The sequence below is a fragment of the Panthera leo genome, chromosome B2 (assembly GCF_018350215.1).
Source record: "Panthera leo isolate Ple1 chromosome B2, P.leo_Ple1_pat1.1, whole genome shotgun sequence".
In the NCBI taxonomy this organism is placed as follows: domain Eukaryota; kingdom Metazoa; phylum Chordata; class Mammalia; order Carnivora; family Felidae; genus Panthera; species Panthera leo.
This window is the reverse complement of record NC_056683.1, coordinates 39,520,503-39,543,126: the sequence shown is the minus strand read 5'-3', so window position 1 is coordinate 39,543,126 and position 22,624 is coordinate 39,520,503. Positions and strand designations below refer to the sequence as shown.

The following is a 22,624-nucleotide window of genomic DNA, read 5'->3' as shown; positions in this document are numbered from 1 at the left end:
AGCCCCCACCCTGCCTGGCCCAGCCCTCCCGGCCCCAGGTCCAGCTCTCCTGGGCCAGAGCGGCCTGGCCCGTCCCCAAGGCCTCTGTAGGCCCTCCACCTCCCACACTCGTCCCGGCCCTCACTGCCCCCCATCACAGAGCTCAAAGGGTATCCGTGCAGTCCCTGGGGAAAGCCCCCACACACTGGGAACATTTCATACAGGTGAAGCCAGAATAGGAGGAAATGCAAGGGCAACCTTCAAAGAAAAAAGCCATCAGAGGGAAATAAGGGAGGAAGGAGCCATGAGGAAGGAGACTCTGCCTTGGTGAAGGAAGGGGACGGGAACGGGAGGTGGCTGGCAGGTCTGTTGGGTCCAGGGTATTCTTTAATAGCTGCTGGGGATCATCACCTCCAGCTGGCTGGCCAGCAGGGTGCTGGTATAAATAAGGTGCGATGCTTGTTTGCTGAATGAATGCACACTCCAAGGCCTTCTTCTCGGGGAACGTTCTCCATAAGGGGGTGAGACTGGAGACCCCATGAAAGCCCCAAGGACAGAGTGGAGGTGGTGTGGCTCTATCACTCATCCATAAGCGGGTTGACAGGAGGGAGCCGGAAGCTGGGGCCTTGACGGCTGAAACGGGGCAGCCGGCCACGGACCCTCTCTCTAGTCAGATGGGGCCTGGCAGCCACGCCATGTCACCCCCTTACTCCCACCCCCCAGCCTCTGTTTAAACAAGCTCCCGGCCTGCTGTTGCATGGAAACGAGTGCCTGATCTTGTTCCAAAGTGATGCGGCCACCGTCTCTAGTACTGTTTGTTTCAGCCTGAAGTCCTGTCACTGGCCTAACTTCTGACTTGCCCTGTTTATCTCTCTCTCCTCTGTCAACTCATTACTCCCAAAGGCTAAGACTGCATTTCCAGGGCTTGTTTACCTAGAGTGGAGGGACAGAGACCAACAGGCAGATGGAAACAGGGAGAGGGGCTTGGCGGCCCAAGGAGGCGGGATGGGACTAATGCACAGACTGTACACCCACCCCCAACCTCCCTCTACAGTGGCTCCTTAGGGCCGGCAGTGTTGCTTTTGTTTGTTTATTTTAAGAGCTTTTAGGGTTGGGAATAGAGTCCTCTCATACACTCACCAGCAGACGTTTAATTTAGCACCTACTATGCTCCAGGCCTTACTCCCTCCACTTCCTACAAGGGACTGTGTGAGGTGGCAGCAGCCAAAAGGAGGCTGTGTTGAGCCCTGAACTAGGAATTGGGAGACCTGAGGTCTAGCTGCAGCTGTTCCTGTGTCACCTGGACCAGCCAGTGCCCCCCTCACCTGTGAAATGGGAATAATAGTAACACCCACTTCCCAGGGCTGGGGAGGCAGCTAAATGACACCATGTAGGAGAAAGACCCAAAGCACCAAACAGAGGCAAGGTATTTGTTGGTTTGTCCTCAAAGGACTTCCTGGATGGGATGGAGGAGAGGGAGGAGGAACCCGTTGGGCCAGGCTTTCTTCCCTAGTTATTCTACTCCACAAACAATCAGGAACATTTGTTGTTGGGGGTACCAGAGAGTGTTACCCCTGAAGCTTTCCTCAAAGCCTTGCTCGTACGGGGGTAGAAGGACCGTCCACAGACTTTCCTTTTAATTGAAACATTTATAATTGTAATTTTGCAGGGTTCTCTCATAGTTTGGAGCCAATAGAACCTTTTTAAAGTCTCAAATATTTTCCTTGGCCCCAGGCCCCAGGCCCATAGTGAGCCCAAATGGATAAAACAGCCGTCCGCCTGCCTCCAAAGCTCCACCCCAGTTTATTTGTGAAACAGATATAGGATTTTCCAGGACTTTGGGATAGTCCCCAAAACAAACAGGAATAACTAGAACGTGGAATATAGATGGCAAAACATGGCTTGTGTGCAATGCAGAATGAAGAAACCTGATCAGTACAGACAGTTCTGTCTCTCCCTGCCCTACACATCTCCCCAGTTATAGAGATATCTGTGTTTACTCTGCAGTTTTAAGTAATTGTTTTAAAAGACACTTTCCAGTTTCAGTATTCCCCCCACAGCCCATCCCCCACCACATTCAAATCTTTCCTAGCTCTGTGTGCATAGAGGTGAGGGAGGGGAAGAGGTGGCTGTATAAAATGGGTGGCCTTGGAGACTTCCGGTGGGGTGTGTTTGTTATTTTCCTAAGGGGTAGGTTTTGCCCTTTGACATTCTGTCCCCGGTAGGTGGCACAGACTCTGAGGGTCTCTTCCGCAGAGATCCTGCTTAGGAAGTCTTGGGAGATGCCAGCAAACTCCCCAGGGCTATCTCCCCAGGGAAAGGTGACAGGTCCTTCCTGTTCCCGTGTCCGTAGTCTGCAAGAGGAAGTGATTTCTAAAGTCCTCAGTTCGGTTAGTATCCACATCAACCACGCACTGTGTGCAGGGATCTCACACTCAAATTGCACCTGATCCTAAAAACCCTGTACTTTAGGGTGTCAAGGAGGCCAAGGCTCAGGGAGGGCCCATGACTAGGTCAAGGTCACACTGCTGGTAAGAGGCTGGCTGGGACTTAACCTGGGTTTGTTCAGTTTGTGTTAGTGGTGGCTGAGCAACTCAGTACAGGGTGCTGGGCTTCCAGTCTGACCTTGGGCTCCACAAGTGTGGTGGGAAAGGGCCCCTTAGGGGCTATGCAGTTGAGGGAGGAGCCCCAGCGTGAGCCTGGGAGAGATCGTGAGGGCAATATGGGTACACACATCTGTGCATGCTTGAGGCATGGGCGGGGACTACATGTAGACCCGACTTTTCCACATTCCCAGCAGAGCCCCCAAGGGGCTGTGCCGCCAGTGTGCCTGGCTGAGCAGTCAAATGAGAGGAGAATCCCAAGGCTGAGGCTGGCTGGGCCGGTTCTCCTGAACTTGTCAAGCATGATTCTCCATTTTTCCAGGGGTGGGGCCATGGGGCCAGGGCCTGGGGCCCCTGCTCTGTCATCATCCAACCAGGCTCCCCACCCCAGAGCCTCTGGAACGTCAGCAGCTGGTCTTAAACTCCTGAACTCTGCAGTTGAGGGTGGGAATGACGAAGGGGGGAAATGGGAAGGGGGATGCAGATAGGGATCCCCAGTCTGAGCCCTAAAAATGGAGGCCTGACTTTGCCTGTTGCTCTTGGCCTTTTCCTAGCTGCTTTGGACTCTGGTGCCTGGAAGTTTAATTTCTTCACAGCTTGGGTCAGGGGCCCAGGCAGACATGGAGGTGGGGAATGTTTTACAATACAAATAAAGTGAAGACAGTGTATACACAGCCCCCTTCCTCCAAGGGGCATGCACCTAAAGTGGGGTCTCCCTCTCCCAACGCTGTTCACTTAGCCAGTGTGCAGGAGGAGAGCCCAGGCGCCCAGCCATCCCAGACGCACACTCTCCAGCCTACTGCCCAGGCATCTGTCTTGGTGGGTCCTTCTGAGACTGCCCTAAGCTCCCTGACCTCGGAGCCTCCTGGGTCCCACTTCTCCTGGGAGCCCCCGATCTCCCTCTGCCTGCCCCAAGGTGGCCACTAGAATTCGAGGGAGCAGGAGTCCTTGGAGGGCTGGCCCTTTTCAAGAAGGTTGAAAGTGAGGCTGCTGGGCAGTCAGCCTGGGGCCCACGTCGACGTCAGGAGGGAGAGGGAAGAGGCCAGGCAAGCCCCCTCTCCTCCCGGTGGCCGGGAAGGGGCGGCTGCTCCTACCTGTTGCTGCTGGAAGTGCAGCAGCTCCGCGGGGCTCATCTCGCCGTTGCTGTCGGCGCCCCCAGCTGCGTCCCTGCCCGCGCCGCCTCCGCCGGTGCCCGAAGCCCCGGCCCCGCCGCCGCCGCCACCATCCGCCTGCCCGGAGATGCTGCCCACGCCGTTCTGACCAGACGGAGCCGACCTGATTGTCTCCGAGGCGGATTCCACCATCATGTCGCTCTAGCGGGACCTAGTGGGGGAGGAGAGACGTGGGGGAGGGGCTGAGACTCCAGGCTGGACAGGGTTCTACCCCAGGGGCGGCCACCGAAACCCCTCAACACCAACAAAAAGCCCCTTAACCATACCCCCCCCCCCCCCCCCGCAACATCACACTACCGCTATCCTCCCCAGTCCTAGGGCATCGCCTCCTCCTCAACCTCCTGGAAGCAGCTCCTGGGAACCCTCTTGGGGGGCGGCCCCCCCTCCCAATGTCACCCTCTCCCCTCCGCCCCAGGGAGGGGGCAGCTTCAGGCTGAGGCGACCCCACTGCCCTCCTCCCCCACATTTTCTAGACTTCCAGGAGACCTTGGCAGGGAAGGGGAGGAGGTGATGCTTTCACCCCTGCCCCTGGGGAGGGTGGCATCAGAAACCTGTTTTGGCCTCTCCCTCCAGGCCAGGGCCGTGGGGAAGCTAGGGTCCAGCTAGGATAGCAAAGGGATAGGTTGCACCCCAGCCCCACCAACATGAATGACCTCTCTGTATGTTCCCCATAGATAGAGACCAACCAGGGCAGGGCCTCCTTATAGGGTCTCCTTCCCCAGGACCCAGAAAGGCTCTAATCTATGTTTGTTCCATAGTAAAAATGGTTGCCCTTTTGCCCAGCACCTACTGGGAGCCACTCAGGTGGGCCTGGAGGTGTGCAGGGAAGGCAGCCAGTGGTCCCACGTCTCTGACCTTCCATTCTAAAGCCCTCAGCCCAGCACCTGGCCAAAAGTAGACACCCAATAACGTTCACTGTTTCTACAAGCACCATGGTTCCTTCTTTTACCGATGGGAAAACCGAGAGTCCAGAAAGGTCGGGGCAAAGAGTCAAGGTCTGAATCCTGTGCCCTCCCTCCCTCCCTTCCCTAGCTGCTTTTCAACGAGTGGTGGAAACATTCCCAGAAAGAGAGGGAATGTTTGGAGCGGTCAAAGGTAGCCAGGCAAAGGAGGAGGCCCGAGCTTCCTTCTACCACTCAAGGAGGTTCCCACATCTTTGGGGCAGGGGCAGGGGGCATGTAGGAGCACACTGTGACGCAGATAGGGGGCTTTAGCATCCAGGGCTGCTTTCAAAGTCTGCAGTGTCCCCAGTCCCCGGCTATCCCCAAAGCCATAGTCCCTTGAGAGGAACGTGGATTGCAGTTAAAAGGGACCTGGTTGGTACCCATCACTGATCTTTGACTCAGGTCTTAAACTCCCTTAAACCTCGGGTGCCTGGCTGGCTCAGTCGGAAGAGCATGTGACTTCTGATCTCAACGGGCCCCACGTTGGGTATAGAGATTACTTAAAAAACAACAACAACAACAAACTCAGCCCTAACCCTCAGTTTGTCTGTAAAAGTTATTAATTTCAGCCTCTTAAGAGTTCTGTGAGGAGTAAATACAACAGTACACGTAAACCACTCAGGGGTATCTACTCCAATCCACCCCTTCTCCACCTGCCCTATTTGTAAGGCTGAAGACTCTCAGGCTTAGAGAGGCCAAGACCACATAGAGCTTGAGGAGTCTATGGAAGCCAGCCAGTGTTCTTTCTTCCCTTCTTGATCCCTTTTTGGCCTAGGCAGACCCACAACCACATGGGACTCCCCACAGGTAAATGGATGAGGGCCTTTGCAGGAAGCAGACCAGAAAGCTGCTGGGAGAGACTGGATTATTTCTCTGGGTCTCTTGGCCCGAAAATTCTCTCCCTTCACTCCGGAAGAACTCTTTTCCCTCGCTCTGCTGGGCCACTTGCTGTTTTTGTCCCTGCTGGAAGCAGAGTTGGGAGCCGTGTGAGGGTATTGGAGGGATTGGTGGGGGCGGGGGGACGGAGAGGTGCTAAGGGGTTCACGGGGAGCCCACCGGTCACGTGTGCCACATCGCTGCTCTTGTGGCCCCTCTCCATCTGTGACTCTAGGTTTCTTTGTCCTAGTGGATGGATCTGTGTGGCTTCCTGGGTGACCCTGTGCTGTTAGCGTGTCCCATGTTTGTGCATTTCTGTGTGTTTCCAAGGGCTTGTCTCCCCAGCGCCCACCCCCAGTGGCCTCTCCCACTCCTGAGTTCTGAGAGGAGGTGGGCCAGGGGCGAGGGTGAGGTTGGGGGCGATGGTTCGGAAGAGATTGAGCACTTGGTCCCAGGCCTTAATGGCCATGTCAGCCCGAGGGCCAGTGGCTGCCAAATGATGGATGGGGCGGGCGCCATCCTCCACCCGTCAGAGCACAGGGCCCCAGCCCCCTCCTCCGAGCCACCCACCCTGATCCCTGCCATCGGCCTACAGAGCACCTTCCCCCACTCAGGCCTGGGCCCCAGCTACACATCAGGGGGATGGGGAGACAGCAGAGGCCCACTCTGCTTCCTCTCCCCGAATCCTGGCCCTGCTCGGGGTGGAGAGCAGCTGCCTGCCTTGATTCCAAGTCTAGCTTCTCTGAGATCTGAGAACTCCTGGGCCCCAGGGGACAAAGACTAGAGCCTCAGGGGTGTGTGTGTGTGCAAAGGAGAAAGGAAAGAGAATCCAGCACTTTCCCTGGGGTAAAGGAGAGTGCCCTCCCTTCCAACACTCACGCACACACACAGTATAAAGTTGTAGATCAGACAGCAAGTTTGGAAAAAGGGAGAAAAAAGGAAGGAGGCTCCTAACAGAGGTGTCCCTTTCTTTTCCGTCTTTTTATGGGGGGGGGGGGGAGGGTGGGTAACAGAGCGACACCCAGTGAACAACATAATTGCTGCAATGTGGCGTGTAATAATAGCTATTCAGGGGCCGATCATTCATATTAAACAGGGTGAAGCAAGCCTCTCATTTGCATGCTTGAGATTATATGCATTTGAAAAGTCATTTCCGCAGGGTGTATGAATGGCATTAATTCCCATGTGGCACGCTCTGCCCTCTCCCGGGGCTTTCACCTCCTTCCATGCTCCCACCCGCCCACCAACATACACCCAAACCTGCACGTGTTCCCTGTATCTCCGCAACCTTACCTCCTCTACCCTGGGACAACCCTGCCCTCTGAAGATGAGCACACCAGCAGCCTCATGCCTCCTGCCCATCTCTCCGCTGGGCATTCCAACAGCACTGGGGTGTTCCCTGCACGGTGGGTGAGCAGGCTCAGAGGGCCAGACAGCCAGGCACAGGGTGCAGACGCAGGCCTTTACAGCAATGCCCAGAGAGCCCGGACTCTGGCTAAGGAGAAGGCAGGGGCCTGGGCTCAGCCACAACCAGCTGTGAATCCTTTGCCTTCCTCCTCCTTTGGGGCTCAATTTCCCCCTCTCTGCATGGAGAGGTGGTCTTGAAGGTCTTATCTAACTTTGAAGCTCCAGGAGTAAAACTCCCTCTTCCAGCAGGTGCACCTGAAGCCACAGTGTTCTAGGGCCGGTGGGAGCCACCAAGGGTCCATTTGAATTACAGCTGTGGTCCCTCGCCCAAAGAAGGGCTCCACCCAACGTCGACCTGAGCTTCCTCCTCTGGTAATGGGGTGGGGGGCCCCCTCCTTTTTTCACTCTGGCCCTTCCCTCTCTCTCCACACACTCCTCCCCCAGTCACCTGTTTCCTCAGCAAAGAGCAGCAGACACCTGCAGATGAGGAGAGAAGCTCTGGGAAGGAGACCATCTGGTTTCAAGGGCCAGCTCTGTGACCTTGGGCAAGTCACTGCCCCTTGCCCAAGTCACTGGTTTGGTCTTTCTTCCTTCGCACAGCAAGTAAGGGGGAAATTAGATCTTTCTAGGATTCGCTAAACATGGGGCCCTCATCCCCCACCCTCCGCCTTCCCTGACCCCTCTTCTACCACGTGTTGGGGGCAGGGGAAAGCGACTCAGGCTGGGTTGTTTTATGTGGCCTAGGATTTCTCTCTGGTTCTCTAGTCCCGCCCTTAGGCAGCTCCCTGTCTCCTTTCTCTCAGGGAACCCCTTGGGGAACCCGGGCACCTCAGCCTGGGGCCAGGCCCCGAAGCTCCCGCAGACATTGTCGGAAGGAAGGAAGCTGGGTCAAAGCCGCAGCCTTCTCTTCCTCTCTGGGGGAGGCAGCGGGCCCCTGGGGGCTCCCACTTCCCCTGAGGCTCGTGGCCCTTCGAAGAACCCCAGGGGGCACTTAACAAGGGAGGCCTCCTTGTAACTTTTCTGGTCCGCCTTGTCCCCTCCCAGGCCGGAAGTGACGAGTTCTACCCACCTTGCGGCTAAAAGGAGAACCCAAGGACTAGGGTGTTTTGGGGTGAGACGAAGAGGGACGGGGAGCCCCACACGCGGAGAAACCTTTGTGCCTTTCCCGCGGGCACATATGGTGAAGGGAGTATTAATTACCGTAGCTTTTTAATTAACAATCGCTTAATCTGAGCGGTAACATTTGCCACGACACCCTGTGCCTCGCCGTGAACCCGCGCCGCCCGCCCTGCCAACTCATCAATTAATTTTTATTGACGTTTTCTTCCCCAAACAGGCACAATACCAGGGTTTTCCAATTAACACCTCCGCGATCTCTAATTAGTGCAATTAACAGACTGATGGATGCCCGGAGTTTACCCGCGAGGGAGGGAGGAGGGAAGGGGGCGGGGCAGACCCCAGCGCACACGTGCATGCGCGCAGCTGGACAGCCCGAGGAGGCACTCCTAGCTTTAATCCGAGCAAAGCCGGTGGGGGCGTGACCACAGGTAACCTGTACCCATAGCAATGGTGGCGGTTTGAGATGAAATAAGTACACACGGTTTCCAGCGCTCCGCAAACCCATAACCTAGGCGGAGAGACAGCTGAAAGCCTGAGACTGGAAGTTGGGAAACCCGGCATCTTAGCCCCAGGTCTGTATCACCAACTTGCTGTGTGACTTGAGCCAAGTTCATTCCCCTCTTTTCTCCTCTGTATAACGGGGAAAACTAGACTAGATGCAGCTATCTATTTACAATGTACACCCCTATCAGCTTCCAAGGAAGGTCAGGAAGCAGATTGCAATAAAAGGCGGATGAAGCTTCTTAAAATACAATGTCACTGGGTAGTAGAAAGGGAGAACGAATGGACCAAAACCTTAAGCCAGAGGATCTCAAACTTGAATGCATCAGAATTACCTTGGTGGGCTTGTTAGAACACAGATTACTGGGCCACAGGCCCAGAGTTTCTGATTCAGTAGGTTGGGACCCAGCCTGAGAATTTTCATTTCTAAAAAGTTTCCACTTAAATGTTGAGGCCGCTCATCCAAGACGACAGGTGTCCCGGATTATGGCCACTGACTTTAGTTTATGAGCTGCCTGGTGGCCAAAATGAGATGATCCATCTCCAAGGCCATTTATTCATTCAATAGGGATTTAGTGCCTGCTTAAGACAGACACTGAGGGCAGCACCTGGCTGGCTCAGTTGGTGGAGCATGTGACTCTTGATCTCAGGGTGGTGAGTTCGAGCCCCACAATGGGTAAAGAGCTTACTTTAAAAAAAATAAAATAAAAGAAGACAAACAGTGAGGATCTATTTTTCAGGAAGGAACCTGGAATTTGGTCCCTGCCCTTTGCAGGTTTAAAAATCTTGAACAAGGGGTGCCTGGGTGGCTCAGTCGCCCGACTTCGGCTCAGGTCATGATCTCATGGTTCGTGGGTTCAAGCCCCACGTCGGGCTCTGTGCTGACAGCTCAGCGCCTGGAGCCTGCTTCAGATTCTGTGTCTCCCTCTCTTCCCCTCCCCTGCTCACGCTCTCTCAAAAATAAATAAATGTTAAAAAACAGTTTTTAAAAAATAAAAAATAAAAAATCTTGAACAAGCCAGTACAGTAGTGGCCAGCATAGTGTCCTAGATGCTTCGAGGGCAACTTGTAATAACGGGGGTCCTACTCCCCGCACCCCTTTTTACTAGGTAAATCTAGCATTTGTCTTTTTTTTTCCCAGAATTTCCCCTTCTTTTGTTTTTTTAATTTTTAAATTTATTTTGAGAGAGAGCATGAGATCATGACCTGAGCCAAAATCAAGAGTCGGACCCTTAACCAACTGGGCCACCCAGGGGCCCCAGGCATTTGTCATTTTGAACATTTAGCCACTAGTAGAGTTTTGGCCATGAACGGAGTTCTTCTTCTCTCTCTTCCAGTGGATGGCCTGGGGCGTATTTCACCAGCAATGACCCTCCATCCGTTCACTGGTTCCACATATAGGTAAACGCCTACAGCGTGCCATGCTCTGAATATGCAGACCTTCTATGCTGGGGCTTATGGTTCCGTTGAGGGGAGGCAGATGATAAATAAGGACGCAAATAAATAGATAGGCTCAAATAAAGTAGGTTCTATCAAATGCTGAGTACAGGGAATAAACAGGGGAATCTAATTTAAACGGGGCGGGGGCGGCGCAAGGAAGGCCTTCTTTTTAAGGAAATGGCATTTATGCTCAGAAATGAGAGATGAGTAGGTGTTGGCCAGGCGAAGTGTACACTGAATGCAGGGGAAACAGCATATGCAAAGGCCCTTCTTTTATAAGAGAGGTTGCCAGTTTCAGACTTCTCCAGAGCTACAAGTCCTTGAAATGGACATACTGCTAGATTACATAAAAAGACGTGGGTACCACAGGGAACAGAGCATGAAGACAGCTTATATTTCCTTCTCTCTTTGCCTTTTTTTCTAGCTGTCCTACTATCAGATCTTACTTGTGTCAGGGACATAAAGCAGAGGGCTTTTCAGAGCAATAAGCACTGACCTTACAAGTAACTGAAGGATGCCTTCCCAATTTGTCATCCAAAGGCCCCGGGATCTCCCTCCCTCATTCAGCTCAGGCCCCCAAGGCCTACTGGCTCAGGCTACCGGAAGAGCTGAGGGTTCGTTCAGGCGGCAGCCACCTTTGGCCTTGGCCCTCCTTTGCTAGCCACTCATTTGCCATCCTACCTGCTGGCCCTTTTCTCGTCTCTTATTATCTTTGTAATGAGAGCACTGAGCAGTGAGGTCACCAGTCTGAGCCTTGGTTTCCTGATTTGGGGCTAATACCAATAAGCCTTCCTTTCAGGGTTGCTGTGATATCAAATAAAATACACCGCAGGAAGAAGGCATTCAGAGAAGGGTAGTTAGTATAATTATGGGGGCCCAGAAGGACCTGCTACAACTCAACTCTGAGTGGGCTATGGATTATGAGCCCATCCCCTTACCACAGCTCTTGGTTCAGCATTTGAGGAAAGTGAGGTAGGGCCCATGGGTGAGAATGTCTCTATAGTTCCAAAATGGGTCCCCAAACCAGAGAAGGATGATGTGAGTCTCATCACTGCCTGGCTTTCTGACTAAGCCAATTCCCCCCAAGAAGATGGGGGCTCTCCTGGGTTCCAGAAAAAGCTTAACCCCTCTCCAAGCCCATGTCCTGCCTGTCCTTCGCGACTCTCCCTAAATGACACACTAGCAGCCACCTGCCCCAATGTTAGCGACCATTCAACCTCTCAGCACAAAACTTCAGGGCCCGAGGAGCTTCGTGCAGGTGGCAGGGTGAGGACATGCCTCTCTAAAAGGCGGCAACGAGCCTCTGTGATTTGGAAGGTGAGCTGCCATCCTGGGCTGTTCCAAGTTCTCCGAGTTTCAAATAACTTTATTTCCCAATCGTAAAAGTAACAATTTGGTAGAAAATTTTGAAGAGGGGGGAAAAAAAAAGTACAAAGAAAAAAAAGTCATACCCATAATTCTGCCACCCAGGGAGCTGGCCTTTTGGGATCTACCCCTTCTCTTCGTGTTCACCCTCTTTGGCATATAAACATTTAAAAAGTGAAATTGGGGTCATAATCTGTACATGGTTTGAATTTTCCTATTTTTCCACTCACCACTTACTATCATAACCATTTCCACATGACATCAAATATTTTAAGCAACAGTTTTTAGTGGCCACATAGTTGCTCGAATGGGCTGCGTGTTCCAGAACTTAGTTAGCCAATCGCCCAGAGTTGGATATCTAGACCGTTACCAATTTTTTTTTTTTTTACTATGACTCTGCAATAAACACCCTTCTGTGAACGGAATACTCTACATTTCTAACTATTTGTTTACAATACATGTTTAGGTAGAACTGCCTCTTTTTAAGGCTGTTAATGCATTTGTTCCCCACTTGATGTCCAAAAACTTGGTACCAATTTTATCCTCCCTTCAGCAATGCACCCATATCCTGGAGGACTTATAAGCCCCTCACCTTTTCAGCATTTTCCCTCCATTTTCCTCAGGTCTGTCTCCAGAAGACTCTCAGATCCTGTATAAAGTTCTCAAAATGCAACACTGTCAAGTCTGGGTGAGTTTACAGGGTACAGCTGGCTGGTGGCCCTCTGAACACAGGGGGGTCTGGGCATATGGAGGGAAGAAAGCACAGCCCTTGCTTTTGGGGGGCTTACCAGTTGGTGGAGGAGAAAGGGAGACATGCAGGCAAACAGGGTGTTAAAACAACAACAACAAAACAAAAACAGTACCTAGGCTCCACCCTGGATCAATTAAATTGGACTCTGGGGTGTGGGACCCAGGCGTGGATAATTTTAAAATCTTTTCCAAGTATTCTAAACTTCAACTGCAGCCAGGGTTGAGAACCTCTGCTCTATACAACACACAACTTTACAAATGTTATGTTAAATTGACACGGGGGGGGGGGGGGGGGGGGGGGGGGTGGGGGGTGGGGGTGGGGGGATGGGCGGGCTGGCTATGGGTGCCTGGAGGGAATGGGGATACTCTGGGAAGGCTCCTCTGGTGGGAGGTGACTTCTAAGCTGAGTCACAAGGAAGTGAAGCCTGGGCACACAATTTGTGACTCTATTTTATTTTAATAACAACCATTCCACTCACAGAGTCCTTGGAAGCCCTTTCCCACACCCCTGTCATCTCCCCTCTTCATACAATCTGGCATGCATTTGACGGACGAAGGAACCATTCTTTGAAGATGCCTAGTGACTTGACGAGGTCACCTGGCTGCTAGAAGTCTGAGCCAAACTGAAACCCTACAGCTCTTCTGACTCCCAAACCAGTGCTCTTCTCCTGACTCCCACCTCAGAAGCCGCAAGCCTCGCTTGGGGCAGTCACTCTGCAACCTCCCTGGGATGTGAACCTTTCCTCACCACTGCCACCCACCCACCCCTGCACAGTGGACTTTCTCCCCTGGCTCTGGCCCTAAAATGCTTCCACCAGGCCCTAGCAAGGTGGCCTCCCTCAGCACTCCTTTCTACAACCAGACCAAGAGGAAGAATTAACAATGAAAAAAAAAAAAGGAAGAAAGAAAGAAAAAAGAAAGAGAACCAAAGATCCCACTCCATCTCATTAAGAAAGTAAACATAAGAGCCATCTAAGTGTCTAATTAAGCTTCTAATTAGTCCCTGCTTGTTACTAATGCAAATTAGATTACTCCGCTTAACTACAGCATGTCCACAACACCCTTGTTAATTGCGGCCTTTTGAAATTAAATTACTCCCTAATTAGCATATCAAAGCCATTGATTCGGAGCTGGGAAAGATGAGGGCAAGAGAAGCCGAATGCCAAGTTTGGTTAATCAGAGATGGCTAATTAAATAGTGACGTCTTACGTGGGGGGGCCTGCTGGTGAAGGGGTGGGGGCGACTCATCCAGGGCCTGAGTGGCCATCTGGAGCCTGGTTCTGGTAGTGCCCTTGGCACCAGGGGGCTCCCGTGAGCAAAGGAGGGGCTCTGGCCAGCCTGGGACAGATCACTGGTCTGGCCCTTCCTGGGGCCTTGACTGCTTTAGGCCTAACCTGTCCCTGACAGGCCCTGGGCCCTCTCTCTGTCTCCCCTCACGATATTTAGGTGTGGCATTTACAGGGATCTTGGGTACCAACTCAAGGGGCATCTAAAACACAGCCACATCCGAATACATAAGATTCAGCATCCTTCCTCACCTCTTTCCCTGTTCCAAATGAGTTCCAGAAAGGTGACTTATGTGTAGTTCTTCTCTAGTCCCCACCTGAGATTCCATTCTTGGAAGAGAGTCTCCCCTCTCCCCAACAAAAAGTAAATAAGTTTGGGGGACAGGGAAGAGGGTGATGATGACTTTCACAGACAGGCTCACCTGGGCAGGGATGGGCTGGTTTTAGCTTCAAACAGGCTCCTGGAGACACAAGACCCTATAATTCCTGCCATGGTAGAAAACAGGACAATTGCCCCCCACCATCCGTTTTTAACAGGTGTGTGGGAATTCGATTGGGGTCAGGGTGTCCTTAAAGGTCTTCTCTGAGCTCTAGTAGAGAGCTTGCAGAGTCTCGGAGACCACCCCCCTTCCCCCAGCTCTTCCTCGAAGAATACTGAAGACAGGTGAAATCTCCAAGACAGAACTACTAACCAAAATGCCCTCAGGGGCAAGGCTGGTCACCTAGGAGGGCAGGTGAGAAGTGCAGGGCACTCAATCCCAGTCTGTCCTTACCACACCCAGAAATGCAGGCTGACTGTTGACAGGGTTCTGGTTTTTCAAAAGAGGCTAAAGTGGGGATATTTATGTGAAATGTGCCATTGTAATAAACTTTGTGTGGGCCAACAAAAAACTCATAGGGGTAAAGTTAGTCAATTTGTGACCTCGGCCCTTGTGGCCAGCATTCCAGACAGGCAGGTTCCAGGTAACTATGTGGCCCTGGGCAAGTTACATTTCCACTCTAGCCCCGGGTCCCTCACTCGCCAATTGAGAGTAACGTGTATCACTGCCTAGAGGATCTCTCAGGGGTGTTATGAGGATCAGAACAAGAAAGTATGTGAAATGGCAAGGCCCGGCTCCTCAGTCAGGGTCTGGTGACCACTTAGTTGTACCCTGTACCTGCCACAGCCCCCTCCCAGATCAGGATGTCTTCTAGAACCTTCCTCCTTCATCTTCCATTTACCTTCTTGTTCCTTCAGATGCCTGCCTCAGCTCTTGGGCAGCCAGGAGGTAGCACACATCTGTGCCCTCGCCCCCTACAGTGATCGGCTCTAGCAGGGGCAATAGCTCCTAACTGCCTCTTCTAAAAAAAGATGAATGAACAAAATCCTGATGGCTGACATGTCCCTAGCCTGGTCCTCCAGTGTCCCCTCCCCCATCTAGGGTGTGGGTGTCTAGTGGGAGAGGCTCCTTGGAGTCTGTCCCTAGTTCTCCCTCCCCCAGTCCTCCTCTCCAAGTTTCTCACCAGCAGCCCCCGGAGTGCACAGGGTCAGGGTCAGGGTCAGGGCCAAATTCCCAAAGGGTGAGGTTTTGTTGATTTAAGGAGGGGTGGAACAGGGCCCAGGAGAGAGGACCTATCCCCCTCCCCAGCTCAGAAAGGGTGAAGCCCAGGGAGTGTCCAGTCCGTGGGTACCATCCAAGCCAAACTGGGCAAAAGGGTTCCCAGCGGTGGTTTTAGAAAATAAGTGGAATAAAAGCAAGGCAGAAACAGAGAAATGGGGGGGGGGGGGAGGCTGTCCTGATGTGAGGGGGAGGGCAGAACGGCGGCATACAAGGGCCAAGCTGCAGCCTGCCTTGCTGAGCTCTCTCTCCCAACGAGATTCAATTAATTGATAACAAGAGGCATCAAATTAATTTCTGGAGGATGTGAGATTCTGATGAAGGGAAATCTCGTCGATGGAGATCGGGCAGGAGGGGGGGCGGGCAGCACCCCCTTTTAATCAGGCTCCACTGACTAATTGGGAAGGAGGAGACCTGGCTGGGCCTCGGGTCGCCTGCCCCATGTTCCACAGCGCCCCTTTTGGGAAAGAGTGGCAGAGGCAGTAGGCTCCGGGCGCGGGAACAAAGGGGGAGTGCACTGAGACCTTCCAGTCTCTTCTCTGCCCGATGCCCAACCCGCAGTTTCGGCCTGCAGAGGCCCGGGAGAGGAGCCCACAGGTGATCGATCCCTCGTCCTCTGTGCAGTTAGGAAAGCCGAGGCCCAGAGAGAAGTTGGCCATGCCTAAGGTCTTAGAATTAGGAAACTGGTAGCAGTGTGACGACTGGTGAATCCAGACCTTGTTTATCACCCAGACCTGCGAAGTCAATCGCCAAGAGAGTAGAGTGCAGCACACGGGCACAGGCCGCCCTCCCAGTGGCTAAAAGACAAGCAGCCCCCCTCCCAACGTTCCCTAGACCCCCAGGCCCTGGGTGGAGTGGGCCCCGTGCCCCAGGCTCTTTCTCCATGCTGCATCTCCGAGCTCAGGTCTAAGAGATTAAGGAGCTTCCTGCAACTTGCACTGATGCGCTCGCAGAAGCTCAGGAAAAGGCTGGGGAGGCAAGCAACCCAAAGCAAGCGTGCTGAGCTGGGGCGGGGAGACCAGTAGCCCTGGCTCTCAGGGGTTGTGGGGGGTGGGGCGGATATCCTGGAGGCTTCCTAAAGGAGGGATTCTCCCAAGAGGACCAACTCTACATCCTTAACAAGACCCCACCTTCCCAAGCGCCTCCTGCTCTGATCCAGTGGTGTGGAAGCCTTGAGAAGATAGGGAGCTTCTCCAGCGCTCCGGCTTTGCTCCCTAAGTGCTTACAGCTGCAGCCACTCCCTGGGTGTCCCACAAATCCTGCCATTCAACCTCTCCCCCAAATCTCTCCCCAGATTTGCGCACACCCTTCCTTGCAGGGTGCGAATGCACATCTGCCCAGGGCACTTTTGAAGGAAAGGAGGAAGTACACTGCTACCCTTTTTTTGGACCACTTTCTTTCAGCCTCCGTCTCCCGGAAGGGTGGGCTCCAGAGCTGGGGGACCCAATCGGAGGGAGCTCACTGGGTTGAGGAAATAAGAATGGGCGCCCCCCTCTCCCACCCACCCCCACTCCAGTTCCCCTTCACACAGTGCAGCCCTCCTGAGGGCTCTCCCAGGCCAATGCAGGCAGCCGGCTGCCCCTGGGGGGCATCAGGGCCAGAGCACAACAGTCCCTATCTGCAAGATCAGCCCTGGGGCACCTGCTCCATTTCTGATTTTCCAAGTTGCCACGGACCGAGTCACCTCTAATTAAACCTCTTCCCCTCGGCCCTCTTGCTTGCCACTGCACACAGTAAGTGCTCCACAATGTTTGTGGAGTGGAGACCAGGACTCCCTGAGTCACCTGCCTTCTTAGTCACCATCATTTGTCCCTCCTTTGCTGTCAGTGAGAATTCTAGGTAACTTCCACCTACCTTGAACAAATGCCAGAGAATCGCTATTCTACCCACTCCACTCTTACTGTCTGAGGAAAACCCACCGTCTCACCCCCATTTGCCCGGCAGCCCAGGTCAGGTGCCACTGGAATCAGTTCTGAGTGGGAGAGAAAACATTATTTACCTCTGTCCAGTACCACCAGTGAGCCCAATGGCCCTCAGGTCCCAGCTCTAGAGGCTCCAGCTGGGCAGAGGATGGGCACAGGATGACCGGTGAGGTCAGCAGAGCTACTGAGATTCTGGGCCCAGGCTGCATGGTTCTGGTCAGGGTGGGGAGAAGGTGTTGGGAGGCCCTGGACTGAGGGACAGCCTGGCAAAGGCCCGGAAAGGAGGAGATTTGGGACAAGGATCGAGGGAAGGAAGGCCTCCACGAGACCCAGGCCTGGATGGCCCCCTCAAGGCACAGGATGCTTGGTCTCACAGCCCAACATCCCATGGCCCTGTCTACATGCGCACTTTCTGTGCTGGGAGCTCTAGATTTCTAGCTCAGGCAGGCATGCCCCGAGCTCAGACTCCTGAGGGACCTGCCCAGACCACTGCATCGGCAGCCACAAGGTTTGGAGTCACAGGGTTCCTTCCTGCTGTGATCCTGGCAAGGTGGGACTGGCAATGGGTAAAGAAGGTATGCGTTCCCATGGACAATCCAGTAAGGCAGTGCAAAAAGCCAGAAGCTTTAAGTTGAAGTTTCTTTTTGCTTCTTTGAGATGATCCATCCATAGTAGGTCCCAAATTGATCTCAGATGGGTGGCCAAACTTGCCTTCCAGAAGACTGTGTAGGCTAGGGTTCCAAGCCCCAGAAGTCTCCTGGTGCCAGCCATTTTTCCTCCTCTACACCCCAGGGGAATTCTCCCTCCCGTTTCTTATTTGTCTCTATGAGCACCTTAAAAGGGCATGGTGGGGGGTGGGGGGTAATGTATGACTGGACTGTTCCGGGGTTGTGTGTGGGTGGGAAATGCCAGATTCTGAACCTAGACCCTCCCCGCTTAAAGGGAAGGCAGGAGAAGAGAACATAGCCTTGTCACCGGAGGGGAGAGGGGCGGCCCAGGCCTGAGTTTGTAAAGGAGTGAGGGGGGAGTTGACAGGCCCTCCGCATCCCCTCCTTTCTCCCTTCCCCACGGCAGAGCCCCAAGCTGTACTGGCTGCACCAGGAGTTGGGAGCCCCATATTTTATTGCCAGCTTCACCACTAACTCGCTGTGGAACATCAGACAAGTTGCTTCTTCTCTCTGGGCTTCATTTTCCCAGCCCATGAGATGGAGGTTAAAACTCAAGCAATTCCAACATGCTGTCCGCTGTGCAGGCTGGCGGTGCTGGGAATCTAATGATAAAAGTCACCGTTGGTCAGCGCTACCATGTGCCAGGCACCGTGGTACAGACTTTACATACACTCTCCCGTTCGACTCCCAAAAGGATCCTCTAAGGTGGATATTATTGACCCACTTTACACATAAGCAAACTGAGGTTCCAAGAGCTTAATTGAGTTCCCCAGAGTCCCGTCACTGCTGGCCAGTTCCAAAGCCTTTTCCACTCTGACCCATGGTCTGCCCTGGGCAGGCCCTGAGTTCCTTGCCCTGGGATCCAGAGTTCTGGAACCAAGTCCAAGGAAACCATTTCAGCCAATGGAATCCTGTCAAAAGTGGCATCTGCCTGGCCTTGGTCTAGGGAAGCTGGGAGAGTTACATGGCGTGGAGCTCCTTGGGTAGAAGAAATTAGTATTTTGCACAGTTGAGGCTAGTAGGAAAGTAAAGACACTGTGCTCAGGATAGGCGTGGAGGGGCCTGGATTTCAGCTGGAGAGACAAGCAAACCACCAAGGCGGTGGGGTGGTGTAGTGAAGGGTTAGGATGTAGGAAAGGCGGGTGCAGCCATTGCCAGACCGGGCCGCTGGCGGAGCAGGGAAGTCTTCTTGAGGAAATGACCCCTCCTTCCCCTCACGTCTCACACCTCTCCTCTGAAACAGACACCCTGCTCCCACTCTCCTCTCCCTGATGTGATATCTTACCTGTCTGTCCTACCCTGACAATATGAGGATCAGAGAGCAGACCCCAGCCTTCACGGCTTGGGCACTCTAGTGCCCAGCCTGGGACCTGCCGGACAGAGTAGGGGGGCTCAGCAAACACTTAGGGTATTACTGCATCGAAGGAAGCCCCCCACCCCCACGTCCTCTGGCTTTCTTCCCCCTAAGGAAGAGGTGTGTTTGGAGTAGGGGCCCAGCAGGATATGCACATTCCTGGCAAGAAGGGACCTACCTGCCGGCAGCCAGAAAGGAAGTTTCTGGCCAAAGGCGGAGGAAAGGGGGTGGGGGTGTTGGTGTGTAGGTGTGAGAAGGGCACCCCCACAAAGGGACAGGGGCTGTCACAAGTTGAGCCCAACCTGCCCCTACCCCTGGCATACCCCAGCACTGGTGTCAGACCTTTCTCTCCCCAGGACTCAGTGGTTCCCCAATTCTATAAGTCCTGGGAAACCTGCCCAGGATTGGAAGAAGGATAGAAAACCCCACCCAGAGACCCAACGGCTTAGTGCCAAAGAAGAAGGTTCCTGTGGTCTCCCCTAACTTAGTGCTAAGGCTGGGACCAGGGTAAGGTAGTGGCCGGAGGGTCTGGGAGGAGATTCAGATCCTATTGGGGTCCTGAGTATGTCTGGGGGACAGGGCACCCACAGCATCGCTTCCTCCCCATGCTACCTTGCCCCGTTGACAAGAGTGGTTAACACCCCATAGGGAATCCGCCCCCCCCCCCCCCCCAGCCCCAGGGCACATCCCTGCTTTTGAGAGGCTCAGATCTAAGGTAGCCAGAGCAAGCAAGCTGTTCAGGTGCCTACAACAGTCTCAGGACCCTCCCTCCAGCCTGCCAGGTGACGAAGAGCCCCAGAACCCCCGGCAAGACAAAGTTTCTTAAGTTTAAAACAAAACAAAGCCAGCCTGCAGACTTCCCCCATCCCCAAAGCAATTTTCTGCGGGGGTAGCATGCGAGGCTTGTCTGGGATAGGGGCTGTCTGAAGCCAATGTCTCTCTCTGGGGGGCATTGGAGACACTGCCATCCCTGCCTTCCGGCCCCTGCGACCACCCGCTAGCTCACCAGGAGAGACACTCAGGGGCTTGAAATGCTCAGCATGGAAGCGTTCAGTCCCAGTTCTCTGCTGAAAGTGAGTTTCTGGGTTCAAGCCTGGGTTACCCACTCCGTTTGCCCGGTGGGACTGGTCAAACCCTCTAGCAGCTACACGCCATATAGACGGCAGGCTGCCCCTTCTTCCTGCGTGGGAGATGGCGCACCCTGGCCAGTCTCTGGCTCCAACCCCAAGCTGCCCCTCAAGCTTCACTCCTGGGGCCTTAATCCCAGACCCAACACAGCTCACCCTGGGACAATCCAGGTGGTGCTTTAAGCCGGGGGATAAAGATGTTGAAGTTCAAGTAAAAACCCGCATTGGCCAAAACGCTCCTGGGCTTTCTCAGGAACCCCCCCACCCCCACTGCGTGACAGCTTCATACTCCGGTTTGCTCTTTCAGGTCCCCACCTGAACCCCTGCTCCAGCCTCCGCGGCCAATCCGCAGGGAGACCCGGTGCTAGGGTGCGAGGCACGCGGTGATCTCCAGACGCCTTAAACCCCAGGCGCCCAGTGAGGGAGGAAATCCACCAGGCGGGGGTTGGCAAGAGAAGCGGGGGTGCAAAAGGGATGAGCCGGTCGCTCTGCAGGCTCAGGGGAGCCGCATGCCCATATCATCTTCCCCCAACCTAGATAGTCTGGGTGAGACGCGGACGTGTTCACGAGGTGTCCCAATTGTAGAGAAGGAATCCGCAGCTGTTAGGGCCTCTGTCTCAGAATCCGCGTCCCGCGAAATCACACCGTTCTTTGCCGGGGAGGCCGGGACCCCGGGTCGCTCAGGGAGCCCCGCATTCTAGCGCCACAGGCTTTGCCCGGGCTCAGCTCCAAGTTAGTTTGTTTGGCGTTGATGGGGAGCGCGAGGCCAGAGCGCCACGGGGTGACCGCCGGTCAAAGAGAGGCGTCCGTGGGGGGGGTCGTCCCGCTTGGGCTTGGTCACTTGGGAACCCTCTTCCCTGGAAAGAACCCTGCTGCCATCCTCCCTTTCTCCCCACCATGGTGAGGTCGAGGGGGGGGGGGGTGGGGGTGGTTCTCCCTAAATGCGGTGAATAAAGGTATCTGCCGGGTCCGTCCCCCGCCCTCCAGCACAGGCGCACAAAATCACGGGGGCCGTTTCCAGACGTTCTCAAGTCCCCAAGAAGTTTTCCGCTCAATCTCCGAGCTGACCGAGCGATGGAGAAAAGGGGTTGACTGGCCCCGGAGCCTCCAAGGTGCGACCCCAAGAAAAACAAGTCTGCCTCTCACTCGAGGAGACGCGGCGGGTGCCACCGAGGTCCCCCCCCCCCCCCATCTGCCTCCGGCGCGTCTCGGGGAGTGCTGGACAGACTGGGGTTGGGGGAGCTGGCGCTACCACTTCCCTCCCCAGCTCTGGAAAGTCCGGGCCGGGAAGTACTCTTTGTTTGACTCGGTCGGGGGACCGGGGGGGGGGGGGGTCGCGCCCCCTTACACCCCACTCCCAGCGGCCAGGCCGGGAGGGGGCGGGGCCCAGATTCTGGGGGGGAAGGGCGGGCCTCAGTAGCCTTTCCAGCCAGCACCCCCGCCCCAGCCGACCTCCGGCTGCCCCCACCTCCCGCCGCCGCGCAGCAGCCCCCACCTGTTCCCAAGGCGGCTCTGGGCCGCGGGGGCCCGGGCCGGGGGCGGGGTGTGGTGGCGGCGCGGGGTCAGGGCGCCGCAGCCGGCCCCGGCTGGAACAAAGTGCGCCGGCCTGGGCCCGGCTCCTCCCGGCGCCCGGCGCGTCTCCGGCGGGCAGTTTGCAAACACAAAGTGAGCCAGTGAGCGGGGAGAGAGTGCGCGAGCTAGGGAGTTGGTCTGGTCGCCAGCCCAGCCCCCACCCGCGTCCCCGGGCTCGGCCCGCCACCTACCTGTCCGGCCCGGCCGCTCCGTGCGGGCTCCGGCCCGTCAGCCCGCGCGGGGCATGGGGCTCGCTCGGGTCGCAGCCCGGGCCCGCCGCCGCCCGCTGGGGCTGCCCCTCCGCGCCGCCCGGCGCCGCGCAGCTCCCGGGCGTCCTCCCTCCGCGCCGCGCCGCGCCGGCCGCCGCGCGCCTTAGCCCCGCCGGGGCATCGCACTTTGTGGGCAGCTCGGCTCGCTCCGGCGGTGCTCCTCCTTCCCGATCCTCCCGCGACGCTCGTTCGCTCGCTCCGGCTCCGGGGCTCCGGGACCCCGGCGTCCCCGCCCCCGGCCCAGCCCTGGTTCCGGCCCGGGCTCCTCCCCGCCGCGCCGCCGCCGCCTGCGCCGCGCCCTCCTCGCGGGCTGGGGGCTCCGTCCCGGCCGCGGGCCGCGCTGTCCGGTCCGCAGGGGCGGCCGGCTCTGGACTCCGAGGGGCTGCGACTGAGCCCGGGCTGCGAGTGGCTGCGAGCGGGCGGCGCGCGGGCGGGGCGGGAGGGGGCGGGGGACGCGGGGTGGAGGGGGAAGGAGGGAGCGCGCGGAGAGCCGAGGAGGAGGGAGCGAGCGAGCGGCGGAGGGAGGGGAGACCAACTTCTAGCGCTACCATAATTCGCCTAAAGCAGGTGCAGCCGCTTTCACCCGGCCAGGCCGCCGCGGCGGGCGAGAGAACACCACGTGGAGCGAACTTTAGGGGAAGGAAAGTGGGGACTTGGGGAGAAGACACGGGA

General features: G+C 55.5%; 1 protein-coding gene across 8 annotated transcripts in view; it reads right to left on the bottom strand.

Moving 5' to 3' along the window:
- FOXP4 (forkhead box P4) overlaps positions 1-21,967 on the bottom strand; it is a 51,111-nt gene extending 29,144 nt beyond the window's left edge. For all 8 annotated transcript variants that reach the window (XM_042938710.1, XM_042938714.1, XM_042938713.1 and 5 more), the window contains exons 1-2: positions 21,875-21,967; positions 3,677-3,905 (exon numbers count right to left, since the gene is read on the bottom strand). In XM_042938710.1, coding sequence (XP_042794644.1) covers positions 3,677-3,889 — 213 coding nt within the window. In that variant the 5' untranslated portion in view covers positions 3,890-3,905; positions 21,875-21,967. The remainder of the gene's footprint in view (positions 1-3,676; positions 3,906-21,874) is intronic.
- Between the last annotated feature and the right edge of the window lie 657 nt (positions 21,968-22,624).